The 14,913-nt window shown below is 43.9% G+C and overlaps 1 protein-coding gene across 2 annotated transcripts in view; it reads right to left on the bottom strand.

Annotated features, from left to right (window-relative positions):
• Positions 1-512: 512 nt before the first annotated feature.
• Positions 513-14,913, bottom strand: part of LOC135513765 (protein prenyltransferase alpha subunit repeat-containing protein 1-like) — a 29,914-nt gene continuing 15,513 nt past the window's right edge. For both annotated transcript variants that reach the window (XM_064936679.1, XM_064936680.1), the window contains 3 exons: positions 10,061-10,301; positions 5,036-5,391; positions 513-3,479 (listed from right to left, as the gene is read on the bottom strand). In XM_064936679.1, coding sequence (XP_064792751.1) covers positions 3,089-3,479; positions 5,036-5,391; positions 10,061-10,301 — 988 coding nt within the window. In that variant the 3' untranslated portion in view covers positions 513-3,088. The remainder of the gene's footprint in view (positions 3,480-5,035; positions 5,392-10,060; positions 10,302-14,913) is intronic.

Raw genomic sequence — 14,913 nt, 5'->3', positions numbered from 1 at the left:
CTTGGCCACCTTCCACCCCAGAAGTCCGACATTGGCAGATTTGTTTTTTTTTACATCCCTGTCAAAATCAATGGCATAATATGCCTCAAGTGGAGAAATGCATTTGTTTTTGCCCAGCTCACGAGACCCCTTGATGAGGCCTGAGGCAATTACCTCTTCTACCTAATGGTAAGTCCGCCAGTGCAAACAGGCCGGTCATAAATTCTATTATGCTTTGCTATGTTAAACAAATCAATGGCATGTAGCTAGCTAGCAGAGGTTCAATGACGATGACGACAAGAGACAAGAACAAAATCAATGGCATAATATGCCTCAAGTGGAGAAATGCATTTGTTTTTTGCCCAGCTCACGAGACCCCTTGATGAGGCCTGAGGCAATTACCTCTTCTACCTAATGGTAAGTCCGCCAGTGCAAACAGGCCGGTCATAAATTCTATTATGCTTTGCTATGTTAAACAAATCAATGGCATGTAGCTAGCTAGCAGAGGTTCAATGACGACAAGAGACAAGAACTTCAATAAATAATGATTTTAATAAATATTTTATAAATAGGCAACAACCAGCTGATTGTCGAGTCAATAAGATATTTATGGGATAGCTAGGCTAACGTTACTTCTCCTTATGGGATAGCTAGGCTAACGTTACTTCTCCTTATGGGATAGCTAGGCTAACGTTACTTCTCCTTATGGGATAGCTAGGCTAACGTTACTTCTCCTTATGGGATAGCTAGGCTAACGTTACTTCTCCTTATGGGATAGCTAGGCTAACGTTACTTCTCCTTATGGGATAGCTAGGCTAACGTTACTTCTCCTTTGTTAGCCAACAAAAGCTAACACAGTCACATCAAGCAGCTGAAATGATAAACTATGTGCACTTTCATTGGTTTCAACTGTTTATATTGGCATATCTTTGGATATATTAATTTTAAATAGTCATGATAAATTCATTTGCCCTGGATCAGAGAAGCTGTCAGTCTCGTCACGTTCATATATGCGTGACACGGTGGAGTCGGATAGTCACACAGTCAGACTTAGCGATTACCCCGCTGTACCCAAACCAATGCTAGGCTAGTAGCATGGGGAAATATCGTCTAGACACTTTTTTCGAAGGTTGATTGACTGGCTGGGCTGACCATGTAATAGAAACCATTATGATCTAAGGGCCAAACTGATCCTATATAAAGGTCTCGTAATATAACACTGAATACAATCCCAGGTATCATTGACTCTGTACCCTGTCTATAGCCTCGTTATTGTTATTTTGTGTTACTTGTATTATTTTTTACTTTCGTTTATTTGGTAAATATTTTCTTAACTCTTTCTTGAACTGCACTGTTGGTTAAGGGCTTGTAAGTAAAGCATTTCACAGTAAGGTCTAAACCTGTTGTATTCGGCGCATGTGACTGATAAAGTTTGATTTGATCACTAAGAGCAAGTACCACTAACAGGGTGAAACAGAACAGACAGAAACAAAGCAGCAACCACTCCTGGAGAGTCAATAGGGTACCTCCCAAATGACACACCCTATTCTCTATATAGTGCACTACTTTTAACCAGAGCCCTATGGGTAGTAGTGCACGAAGAAGGGAATAGGGTGCCATTTGGGACACACAACAACGAAGATCAAACCTATAAGGGCAATTCCACAGCAGCAGGAGTGTGAAATGTTGTTTTTGGTATCTCAGATTGGTCTCACATGGGAACTCCACTGGGAGGAAGTGTGTTTATTAACATGCTTTGTTTTTACATTTGTATCACAAACCATTTTTTTTTTTTTAGAAAATCAGGATGAAATTTAATTGAATAAGGCCCTTCTTAGACTTATACATGCCTCCTGTAAGAACCCATGAATTGTGAACCATACACGATACAGACATCTTGATGTCTTTATAGTCCTTTGTGTTCTGAAATACACATTTTCACATTAATTTATTCAACATAAAAAATATTAATCTCAACTACCCTTATTGATTTTTCAACAATAAAAAATAACAATATACTCTTCAAACATCACATTTCCATAGTTGGATCTCTGGTACTTTTAATAATAAGACCCATTTTACACAGAAATTGACATAGGTCATGAACCAATCACAGCCCTTCTTTAGGATTGCACATTCAGCAAGTCACCAGCAGAGGGCGTTGCCTTTGAATCCATTTCCCATTCAATGTGCTGGTGGTGATAATAACATTGCTAAATTTGAAGGTATGATCAGAGAGCCCACTCTGGAAATGTGATGAACTAGTAGAGTATATTGTTCCAAACACGTCTTAACATGAACTAAAAAAAGGGGGTAGTTTATGTTGAATGAATGAATGTGAAAATTGTATTTCAGAATCTAGTCATACTCCATATTTTAGAGCACACTAAGGTTTATTAAGATGGCTAACTTGTACGGTTCACAGATCATAGGGTCTTAAGAGTTTGGTTGGTTCATGATTGTGCTCTGTCTTAAGGTTTTATAGTTGTACGGTTGTCCGTAGCGACACATCAGTAATGGCTTGACTACTTTTTCCTTCTTTGTTTTTGTATGTTGACAATTCATTATTTGCTGCACTGCTCATCTCAAAGTAGTCAGCAGAACTGACTAGAAAACGACACGATTAGTGATGGATAACCATGGCAGCTTCACATAGGCTATTATTCTACAGTTAGTGGGAGAACAAAAGGAATGACACGATGAATGAAACCCGAGACATGGATCTCATAAGTGAAACAACTAAAAGGACTGACAGAATGGTTGTTCTAGTCCCTAACATTGAGAGAGACCTGAACTACAAACAGACAAACAGGCCAAGGTGACACACTGTACTATTCCAGAGAATAGCCCTTCTCAGATATCCATTCCCAGACAAAGCTCTGCGGATGAGTCCAGGCATTTTTGGGAGGGGCCACAAATTACTTGACCTATCAGAGACCCCCAGCCCCCTTCACAAGTATTGAAGAATAGGATGAATTGACCAGCCACTAGACGCTGATCTAGGGACAGTTCTTAGGAGTTCTCGCCCTAATAGTTAAGGTTAGGGGTTGTGTAAGGGTGAGAGGATGCTAAGATCTGTGCAGGTGGGCAACTTCTAACAGTCTATATCTCACTGACCAATAACAGAGTCCAGCCACTTCCTGTATGCGAGGGCGAAGCGTCCCTGCTCAGGGGAGCGGCAGCTGTCCAGGACACTGGCTACGAAGCTGTGCTCTGAGGGCAGAGCAGGGGGGCAGGGGCCAGGGGGACCCCTCTTCAGGCGCTTGGTGTCACGGGGGTCCGGGACCCCAACCCCGTCCACTTCCATGGCATCCTGACCCTCCTGAGCCTGTCCATTCCTGCGCTGCACCCTGTCTAGACCCACACCTCCAGGGCAGGCCGTGTGAGGGTGGCTGCTCAGCCCAGCATCGGTGTGGTTCGGTTGGGGAGACTCGCTGCCGAAGCCCTGGCCGTAGTGGTGGTCCCTCCTCCAGTGGTGCCAGAGGTAGAAGACGTGTCGCCTTGAGAAGATAGTTGTTATGAAATACTGCATGAGCATTAGACTGGAATCATGTCAATGTGAACCAGTACGCTACACTGCAAAGCCTTTAGGGTCCTTAATTATGTATTTATGTAGGCTAAAAAACAATATCCTTATTAATAAAGTATTTGAGGAAGAGCACAACTGTTGTGATGTAAAAAAAAACAAATCAACTTTTTAACAATCATCTTTAAAACCTAAGATATCTATACGTGTCTCACACATTCAACAAGGATGTGAACACTGTTGCCATGGCACCACTCACTTCTCCCTATCACAACAAAGCTGGTCAGGATAAACACTTGACTGTGCAGCTGGTCTTTAGCCTCGGGGCAAAACATCTCTCTCCCTCCCTCTCATCTATCTTCTCTCTTTTCTTTCTCTCCCTTAGTTTTCCCCCTCTAGAAGGAAGAATGTTCCACAGCAAAACAACATCAATGTCATGATAACCCCCAACACATCTACTCCTGAGAACATTGTCATGGTCTAACAGATTATAAACTGGGTGGTTCAAGCCCTGAATGCTGATTGGCTGACAGCCGTGGTATATCAGACCGTATACCAGGGGTATGACAAAACATTTATTTTTACTGCTCTAATTACCTTGGTAACCAGTTTATAATAGCAACAAGGCACCTCAGGGGTTTGTGGTATATGGCCAATATACCACAGCTAGAGGCTGTATCCAGGCACTTTGCGTTGCGTCCTGCTTAAGAACAGCCCTTACCCGTGGTATATTGGCCATATACCACACCCCCTCGTACCTTATTGCTTAAATAAACATGATTGTCGTACTAAAGCATTTGCCACCAATATGGAAGGTAGAGAGACAAACTCTGTACAGTATCTATGACTAAGGCTATGGCTGGAGTTAGGCCACACCCTACATAAAGAGACATGGAGTTCCTGTATGCTCTTACCTGTGACGCCAGAGCATGTCAATATAAAATGTGTTCTGTGATTGGCTAACATTGTAGTCCCAGGTTGAGTGACAGTAAAATCTAAAAGACACTAATAACTAACCCAAGATTGGTGTCGTATTGGTGTCGTTTCCAATGGATGCAAATTAAGCATAGATCATAGACCAAGAAAGGAGGCGGGCACAGCCAATCACGAGCTAGCGAGATCCTATTGGCCTGTTTTAGCATGCATTTGCACATTTCCATTCGGTAAAGTCTACTCTGAAGTGTGTGTGGGGAAATAACTCAATTCACCCTCGCACTCCTTCGAAACAATGCAATTCTTTCAAACTTGTAGAAAGGGGGCAAGTCTCCAAAGTGCACTGTTCGTAACAGATTATAGTTTTGGGAACAGCAAATGGTATTGAGATCAAATGTTTCATTTGATGACAATTTGCAGAATGTCGGACAGGTTTTATCTAGCTCCATTTTATCCCACTTCCCGCCACTGGACTTCCTCTCATGACCATATTTGGTGGTGAGTGGAAGTTCTAAACGCATGCTTCAGATTTATGAACCCGTGACATGTCTGGGTTTCCCTTTTGGTCTGTGCTAATATTGTCCTGTAGGCTCGTACCTGTGACACCAGAGTGTCTCGTGTCCGGGGAAGGACTTGATGAGGTCAGTACATAGTTCCACCTCCTGGTGGAAGAGCTGGGGCAATGCCGGCACCGAGGCCAGGTCCTCTGGGGAGGGGGGAGAGGGGCAGGGGGCTGCTGCTGTGGCCTCTCCGTTGGCCTGGTGGTGGGGGCTGTGTCTAGGGTTAGAGCTGGGCTGAGGATGGTAGTGCTGGGGAGAGGAGGAGGAGGACAGGGACTGGCTGAGCTGCCTGACCAGGGCCTTGAGCAGGAACTGGCGGTAGTGGAAGCCACTGTGGTCCGACACGTGCATGGAGACCCACTGACGCATAGAGGAGAGCTCATCATGGAGGACCTGGAAGGAGGAGACAGGTCTTACAGCACTAACCATATGCATAACCATTCATCTCATGGTATGTTCATCATCATGGGTGATTTCATTCACTAGTTTCATTCACATGGGAGTTTTTTTTTATAAGCGAAGGGCACAGCATTATTTCGGAGCAGAATACAATAGCAACACAGCAAAGAGAAGGAAATTAAAGATTCAATTTAATGATATTTGGATGAAACCAGATCAAAGTATGATGACAAAATTATTTAAAAAATGTATGTTGGTTCTAAACTGATAAAGTTGATCATATAGTTACACACACACATTCCCCCTCCCCTTAACTCACCCTTAACTCTCATTTTAATACACAAATGATAACATGATATTCTATTACCTAGTTTAAATACCGCTTTGTAACCAACATCGGACATGGGCGTGGTTAGGGCTGTGGCGGTCATTACATTATGTCAGCCAGTTATTGTAATAAAAATAACTGACGGTTTCACAGTAACTGACCGTTAATTAACATAAACATGTTTAGCATCTGCGGGCCTTGGAAAATACACATAAAATTCTATATGATATCCACCGTCACAATAAATCCATTATTTTAGGCAGAAACACTATGATATGAAGAACATGCACTTCAGAAGTTTGCCTACTGCATGTTATCTGGCTATGTTCCATGCCCTAGGCTGTAGGATTAATCATTTACCTGACAAGATATGCTTATAAGTCCCATGCCATTCTTTTATATTATAGGATTTTACAGTAAGAAGAATATAACTGAACTTAGCTGAATTAAATAGAAAGGGTATTTTTTCCCCATTCTGGAGCGAGTGCACATGTAGGCTGTTTTAAAAAAATATATTTTTAAAATTATTCTTCCTAATTTCGTGGTATCCAATTAGTAGTAATTACAGTCTTGTATCATCGCTGAAACTCCTGTACGGACTCGAGAGAGGCGAAGGTCGAGAGTCCTGCGTCCTCCGAAACACAACCCAACCAAGCCGCACTGCTTCTTGACATAATGCACATCCAACCCGGAAGCCAGCTGCACCAATGTGTCGGAGGAAACACCTGGCGACCTGGCCAGCGTGCACTGCGCCCAGCCTGCCACAGGAGTCGCTAGTGCTCGATGAGACAAGGATATCCCTGCCGGCTAAACTCTCCCTAACACGGACGACGCTGGGCCAAATTGTGCCCCGCCCCACGGGCCTCCCGGTCGCGGCCGGCTGCGACAGAGCCTGGGCTCGAATCCAGAATCTCTGGTGGCACAGTGAGCGAGGCGATGCAGTGCCTGAAGTGGCTATGTTGAGCATTAAAGTGATCATTAGAAACAGGTCCTATATGCTATATTTAGAGTTATTTGGCTACTTAAGTTGTGAATGATACAAACCGTAGAATGTCTTAGAAATCTATGCATATATGGGCTGCAGGATGCGACTACAGGATATTGATGATTTTAGAAGGTTGTGGGAAAAATAGATCTCTCTCTGTTCTTCGCCTCAGGCTGCACAGCTGTTCTCTCATCAAGTGATCACATTTTCACCCATCAGACTATTCTCACCGTAATCTTGTCTTTACTAATATGTAAAATGAGTTTTGATTTAGTATGGCCTGTGATCAAATAGACAGGATCAGAGGCAGGGTAAAAATACACGTCACCGTGTGCACTCGAATAGCGACTGGGTGTTTGATGTGGTTTTCCATTGCATTTGCATTGATGTCAGAGTGGTTAGAGGGACAATAGAGCCCCGAGTACCAGGCCGTCAGGACCTAATGGTCATTAGCAAGTTGGGTACTACCAAAGCATGTTCAGAGTGCATAAAAGGAGATTATCGTGGAATATTTACTGTGGTCATGACCACAGACCTATATCTATCCAACCCTGCCTTTCTAAGGTCATCGAAAGCCAAGTAAAACAGATCACCGACCATTTCGAATCCCACCGCACCTTCTCCGCTATGCAATCTGGTTTCAGAGCTGGTCATGGGTGCACCTCAGCCACGCTCAAGGTCCTAAACGATATAACAGCCATTGATAAAAGACAGTACTGTGCAGCCGTATTCATCGACCTGGCCAAGGTTTTCGACTGTCAACCACCGCATTCTCGTTGGCAGACTCAACAGCCTTGGTTTCTCAAATGACTGCCTCGCCTGTTTCACCAACTACTTCTCAGATAGAGTTCAATGTGTCAAATCGGAGGGCCTGTTGTCCGGACCTCTGGCAGTCTCTATGGGGGTGCCACAGGGTTCAATCCTAGGGCTGACTCTCTTCTCTGTATACATCAATGATATGGCTCTTGCTGGTGGTGAGTCTCTGATCCACCTCTACTCAGACGATACCATTCTGTATACCTCTGGTCCTTCTTTGGACACTGTGTTAACAACCCTCCAGAAGAGCTTCAATGCCATACAACTCTCCTTCCATGGCCTCCAACTGCTCTTATAATGCAAGTAAAACTAAATGCATGCTCTTTAACCGATCGCTGGCCGCACCTGTAAATAATTAAAAAATAATTAAACATCTACCCTATTTGTTTACAGGCAAAGATGAAAAATATTTGGTTGATTGAGAATTTCTAACCAACAGAATATTATTGTAGATATTTTAGCCGCTCAAAAGGCTATTTTACAGACATGTAGAGATTCGACCAATCAAATGTCATCAGCCATTACATAACCCAAACACCAATGGCTGATCAGAGAGCAGGGCATCTTACCAATAACAGGAAGTGCCTATTGCAGCTCCATATCCCTGGCCCTACCGTCGCTCCATATCCCTGGCCCTACCGTCGCTCCATATCCCTGGCCCTACCGTCGCTCCATATCCCTGGCCCTACCGTCGCTCCATATCCCTGGCCCTACCGTCGCTCCATATCCCTGGCCCTACCGTCGCTCCATATCCCTGGCCCTACCGTCGCTCCATATCCCTACCATCGCTCCATATCCCTGGCCCTACCATCGCTCCATATCCCTACCATCGCTCCATATCCCTGGCCCTACCATTGCATCACTCCATATCCCTGGCCCTACCATCGCTCCATATCCCTGGCCCTACCATCGCTCCATATCCCTACCATCGCTCCATATCCCTGGCCCTACCATCGCTCCATATCCCTACCATCGCTCCATATCCCTGGCCCTACCATCGCTCCATATCCCTGGCCCTACCATTGCTCCATATCCCTGGCCCTACCATTGCTCCATATCCCTGGCCCTACCATTGCTCCATATCCCTGGCCCTACCATTGCTCCATATCCCTGGCCCTACCATTGCATCACTCCATATCCCTGGCCCTACCATTGCATCACTCCATATCCCTGGCCCTACCGTCGCTCCATATCTCTGGCCCTACCATCGCTCCATATCCCTGGCCCTACCATCGCTCCATATCCCTGGCCCTACCATCGCTCCATATCCCTACCATCGCTCCATATCCCTACCATTGCTCTATATCCCTGACCCTACCATTGCTCCATATCCCTGGCCCTACCATCGCTCCATATCCCTACCATCGCTCCATATCCCTGGCCCTACCATTGCTCCATATCCCTGGCCCTACCATCGCTCCATATCCCTACCATCGCTCCATATCCCTGGCCCTACCATCGCTCCATATCCCTGGCCCTACCATCGCTCCATATCCCTACCATCGCTCCATATCCCTGGCCCTACCATCGCTCCATATCCCTACCATCGCTCCATATCCCTGGCCCTACCATCGCTCCATATCCCTACCATCGCTCCATATCCCTGGCCCTACCATCGCTCCATATCCCTACCATCGCTCCATATCCCTGGCCCTACCATCGCTCCATATCCCTACCATCGCTCCATATCCCTGGCCCTACCATCGCTCCATATCCCTGGCCCTACCATCGCTCCATATCCCTACCATCGCTCCATATCCCTGGCCCTACCATCGCTCCATATCCCTACCATCGCTCCATATCCCTGGCCCTACCATCGCTCCATATCCCTACCATCGCTCCATATCCCTGGCCCTACCATCGCTCCATATCCCTACCATCGCTCCATATCCCTGGCCCTACCATTGCTCCATATCCCTACCATCGCTCCATATCCCTGGCCCTACCATCGCTCCATATCCCTACCATCGCTCCATATCCCTGGCCCTACCATCGCTCCATATCCCTACCATTGCTCCATATCCCTGGCCCTACCATTGCATCACTCCATATCCTGGGAATGCCACTGCGGCTCAAAAACAAGCCATGTGTTCACTGAGGCACAACAAAACACTCTCCATACACCTTTAAATCCCTAGGGCTCAGTCCAGAGGGGTTGGCTGTTCCCAGATCAGTTCAATGGACCAGAAAGGTCCTATCGTCATGGTCACACAGCGACAGGCCAGAGAGAGATGAGACGTGAGGCAGAGAGGCTGGAGACACACTGTCCTTGTTGGTGATACACTATAGACCCTACTGACTGACACACAGAGCGGCAGGTCGGTCAGGATTCCATACCTTCCTGGCAGTATAAGACCTGCTAGTTGCCTGCCTTGCTAGAACCCTGAGAGGTTACATTGAAAGAGCAGTTGTTTTAACAGAGACCGTGTACAATTGACATAAATATAGCCTAAGAGGCTGAGAGAGAGATGAAGATAGAGAAAGAAACAAGGGAGAGAGAAACATATGTAGAGCCCATCTCGTCCTACTCCTACCTTGAGGTTGCCCGGGGCCATGTTCTGCAGAACCCAGATACGGTGCGACCAGGCATTGTAGTTGCTAGGGTAACGGCCGGCGGCGTCGGCACACACCTTCATCTCTTCGTGTAGGACCCTGTGGAGGTGCTCACTCAGACGTGTCTTCTCTGCTGCGTCATGCCGATCACCGTCCCCCTGCTCCTTCCTGTCCGGCCCGGGGGAAGAGCACTCCCGTAACACCTGCTGTAGTATCCAGCGTCTGAAAACACAGGGGACATGTTGGAGTCACACAGGCACACACACACACACACTTCAATCACCCTCGGCGGGCTCCCAAAACAACAGCCCTATACACAGAACCAACCACAACCTAAGCATCTGGTTAAACAACAGAGCCAGGACACAAACACAACATGGATAACACGATCACACGATGGCTACTTCAGTGAAATATCAACTCCCATAGCATTTCTCTGTATACATGGGGCAATCGCAGTCTTCTCACACTGCTAAACCCTTTGCTGGTAAGATGAGGTGTCGTTTGGAATTAGGGCTGACCCCAATTAGTCGACCCGTCAATTGTTTGGTGATAGGCTGTTGGTTTTTGCTTTGTCATTATGGGGTATTGTAGATTGATGAGATTTGTTTTATTTTTTTAATCAATTTTAGGAAAAAGGCTTTAAACGTAACAAAATGTGGAAAAGGTCAAGAGGTTTGAATACTTTCTGAAAGCACTGTGTGTGCATGTGTACACACACACACACACACACACACACACACACACACACACACACAGTACCAGTCAAATGTTTGGACACCTACTCATTCAAGGTTCTCTATTTTTACTATTTTCTACATTGTAGAATAATAGTGAAGATATCCAAACTATGAAATAACACATATGGAACCATGTAGTAACCAAAACAAAAAGTGTTAAATCAACATTTGATTTTTCAAAGTAGCCACCCTTTGCCTTGAGATCTCTGCACACTCTTGGCATTCTCTCAACCAGCTTCACCTGGAATGCTTTTCCAACTGTCTTGAAGGAGTTACCACATATGCTGAGCACTTGTTAGCTGCTTTTCCTTCACTCTGTGGTCCAACTCATCCCAAACCATATCAATTGGGTTGAAGTCAGTTGATTGTGGAGACCAGGTCATCTGATGCAACACTCCATCACTCTCCTTCATAGTCAAATAGCCCTTACACAGCCTGGAGGTGTGTTTTGGGTCATTGTCCTGTTGAAAAACAAATGATAGTCCCACTAAGCCAAACCAGATGGGATGGTGTATCGCTGCAGAATGCTGTGGTAGCCTTGCTGGTTAAGAGTGCCTCGAGTGTCACCTGCAAAGCACCCCCACACCACCTCCTCCAAACTTCATGTGGGAGCCACCAGAGGTTGGAATCAAAAATCTCAACGTTCCACTGGTCTAATGTTCATTGCTCAAGTTTCTTGGCCCAAACAAGTCTCCTCTTCTTATTGGTGTCCTTTAGTAGTGGTTTCTTTGCAGTAATTCGACCCCAAATGCCTGATTCACGCAGTCTCTTCTGAACAGTTGATGTTGAGATGTGTCTGATAATGGAACTCTGAGGTGCAATCTGTGGTGCAGGTAATTGCTGATTTCTGAGGCTGGTAACTGTAATGAACATATCCTCTGCAGCCAGGGTAACTCTGGGTCTTCCTTTCCTGTAGTGGTCCTCATGAGAGCCCATTTCATCATAACGCTTTAATGGTTTTTGCGACTGCACTTGAAGAATTGCTGAAGAAATTTTCTGAATTGACTGACCATGTCTTAAAAGTAATGATGGACTATCATTTCCCTTTGCTTATTGAGCTGTTCTTGCCATAATATGGACTTGGTCTTGTCATGACTTTGGCCTGTTGGGGGAGGTTTTTGACCCACATAAATACCCCCCCCCCACCCAGTTTCTCGCTCTCTACTCTATAGAGTTGACTCTTGAAAAGCCCTTTGCTAACATAGAGATTCTGGAAACATCAAAAGGTGAGAAACGGGACCATATTTCAGGAATCCAACCAGTTGAAAATATAAGTTGGTACTTAATGAATACGATGTCCGATCAGTTGGCGTCTGAGACATGATTACTGATGATTGTCGTCCTAACTAAACTGTATCTTGGAAAATCTACACATTCTAGTTATCAGATTCACATGGAATGGTTGTGCAATCTAAATGTTTAAATATGAAACTATTTGTAAAAAGATTAAATGTAATTTTAGCTTCTTAAATGAGAGAATGGTTTGTCATAGAGAAACTCTGCTCACTCAGAGGCAACGCCCAAGTGAAAAGACATGGGTTGTAAACTATGAAACACGCCCTTCTTTCACTACTATTTTTTTTTTTTTTTTTACCTTTATTTTACTAGGCAAGTCAGTTAAGAACAAATTCTTATTTTCAATGACGGCCTAGGAACAGTGGGTTAACTGCCTGTTCAGGGGCAGAACTATATAAATCCGTTGACGAAAATTCAACTTCCTGTTCAACTTCCTGTTCCGAGGATGACGGTCCTATGTTAAAAGGGCTCAGATAATAACCTAACGAAATTAGCATCGTGTTCAATGCGAAGGTGATGATCGACATGCCGAAAGGATGAATTTCGACTATACCAGCCAGAATATAGCACGAGCTTAAAAGTATGGCAACTTGGTATGAACTTTGAACTCTTACTCACTCCAGAAGTGATACCTCCTAGCCGTTGAGTTGGCCGCTGTACACGTGGGCTAGGAGAGGACGGACAGAGGATCCATTCTACCACCCTCCAGTTCACCATTAGACATTCTTCAGAGGACAAGAAATCCATGCTGGACAACCCAATCTACCGAAGCTCAGCTCAGAGTAAATATTTATTGCATTTTCCTTTTTCAAATGGCTGGTTATTTAGAATGCATAAGATACTGTATTTATAAGTCGCTCTGGATAAGAGCGTCTGCTAAATGACTTAAATGTAAATGTAATGTAAATATTTACGATAGCATAGCTGCCTACCGCCCGATAGAGAGGCAAAATACTTTTGATCCTCAGTCTTCCCGCTCTTTCATTCAAAACCCTGCCGCCTTTTCTTTGTGTAACCAGTCGTCATATCTGTTCCGTCCGCTAGGGACGTTTTCCTTTATGACATATATCGATTACAAATTATGATCCATTCTGTGTAGATGTAATTCTGTGTGATTATTTAGGTATTTAATAAATAAATAATTAAACCACATTTTGTATTGCTGATTCAACTTGTTAGCCATGGTTCATGAAGATAACCAAGAATTTACAACTTTCAAAATGAGACTGAATAAATTGACAATTAAATATTGACTGCTACTGATGTAAAAGATGACTAGGTCTTTAAGAGTTTATTCGGAAGGTAACAGCTCTAAACATTCTTTCGTGGTGCCCCGACTTTCTAGTTAAATACATTTACCTGAATAGCTTAATCAGGTAATATTAATTACAGAGAAATTATTTTATAGAATAGCATGTCATATCACTTAATCCGGCATAGCCAAAGACACAACAGTCTTTTACCAAATATGCCAATCTTCTGTATACCATCCCTACCTTGTCACAACACAACTGATTGGCTCAAACACATTGAGAATGAAAAAATTCCACAAATGAACTTTTAACAAGGCACACCTGTTAATTGAAATGCATTCCAGGTAACTACCTCACGAAGCTGGTTGAGAGAATGCCAAGAGTGTGCAAAGCTGTCATCCAGGCAAAGGGTGGCTATTTGAAGAATCTCAAATATAAAATATATTTTGATTTGCTTAAGACTTTTTTTGGTTCCTACATGATTCCATATATATGGTACTTCAGTTTTGATGGACTCACTATTATTCTCCGATGTGGAAAATAGTAAAAATGAAAAAGCCTTGGAATGAGTAGATGTCCAAACTTGACTGGTACAGTATGTGTTCGTCCTCCATTACTATGACATAATAATCCCTCTTCACATGCTACTGCTTGATCAGTGGTAGTCAAACTTCTTATTTTCCCTCAAAATTACGAGGACCCCATTTTTTGGGCAAAAACAACCCCGCAATCCCACTGCAAATCTAATGACATCCTTAAAAATTTTACATTTAAATTTTTACATCAGCAAATAACCTTAAATTCAATAGATTTTCTTCTCTTATTAAAATTAAAATAAACCAAATAAATACATTGACTTGATAAGTTGTATTTTCTAATTATCTTTAAATATATATATTGTCACATACAATAATCTGTGGCCCTAAAATTATGGTAATTATTATTTTTGGTAATTATGGTAATTCAAATTATTTGGGGGCGACCCCCACTACAGACCTGACATGGAAGACCACTGAGCTAGGAAGTCGAACCCCCATCTGGAACCTCCTCACCGTCAGGCAGCACACAATGACAGGATGTAACAATTCCCACACAACAGCCACGCCATGACCTTGCATGGCACAGATGTTTGGGGGTAATATAGCTCTACCTCTCTCTCTCTCTCTCTGGTAAACTGTGGGAATTAGGCTGACCTGCTCCATTCAGTCTCAAAATAAATATCTTACTCATCGCCCTCTTTCTGTTTCTCTGTCCTTCTCCGCCCCTTTTTCTCTCCATCACCCATCACTCCATCCCCCCTATCTGTTGCTTACGAGCTCTTTCCAACAATGCAGAGTTAAAAGAAAAAATTTGGACAAAATAAAAACAGGCACGAGGTAGTTGTAATATGTACATTTAGGTAGGGGAAAAATATGACGAGCTAATCAGGATAAATAATTAACAGAACAGTAGCAGCTGCGTGTGAAAGTGTATCTGTGTGAATTGTGTGTCATATATATATATATATATATATATATATACACACACACACACACACAATATAGT

Source organism: Oncorhynchus masou, chromosome 25 (genome assembly GCF_036934945.1).
Source record: "Oncorhynchus masou masou isolate Uvic2021 chromosome 25, UVic_Omas_1.1, whole genome shotgun sequence".
Taxonomy (NCBI): Eukaryota; Metazoa; Chordata; class Actinopteri; order Salmoniformes; family Salmonidae; genus Oncorhynchus; species Oncorhynchus masou.
Note: the sequence above shows the minus strand (reverse complement) of the source record. Positions and strands in the feature narration are given on the sequence as shown.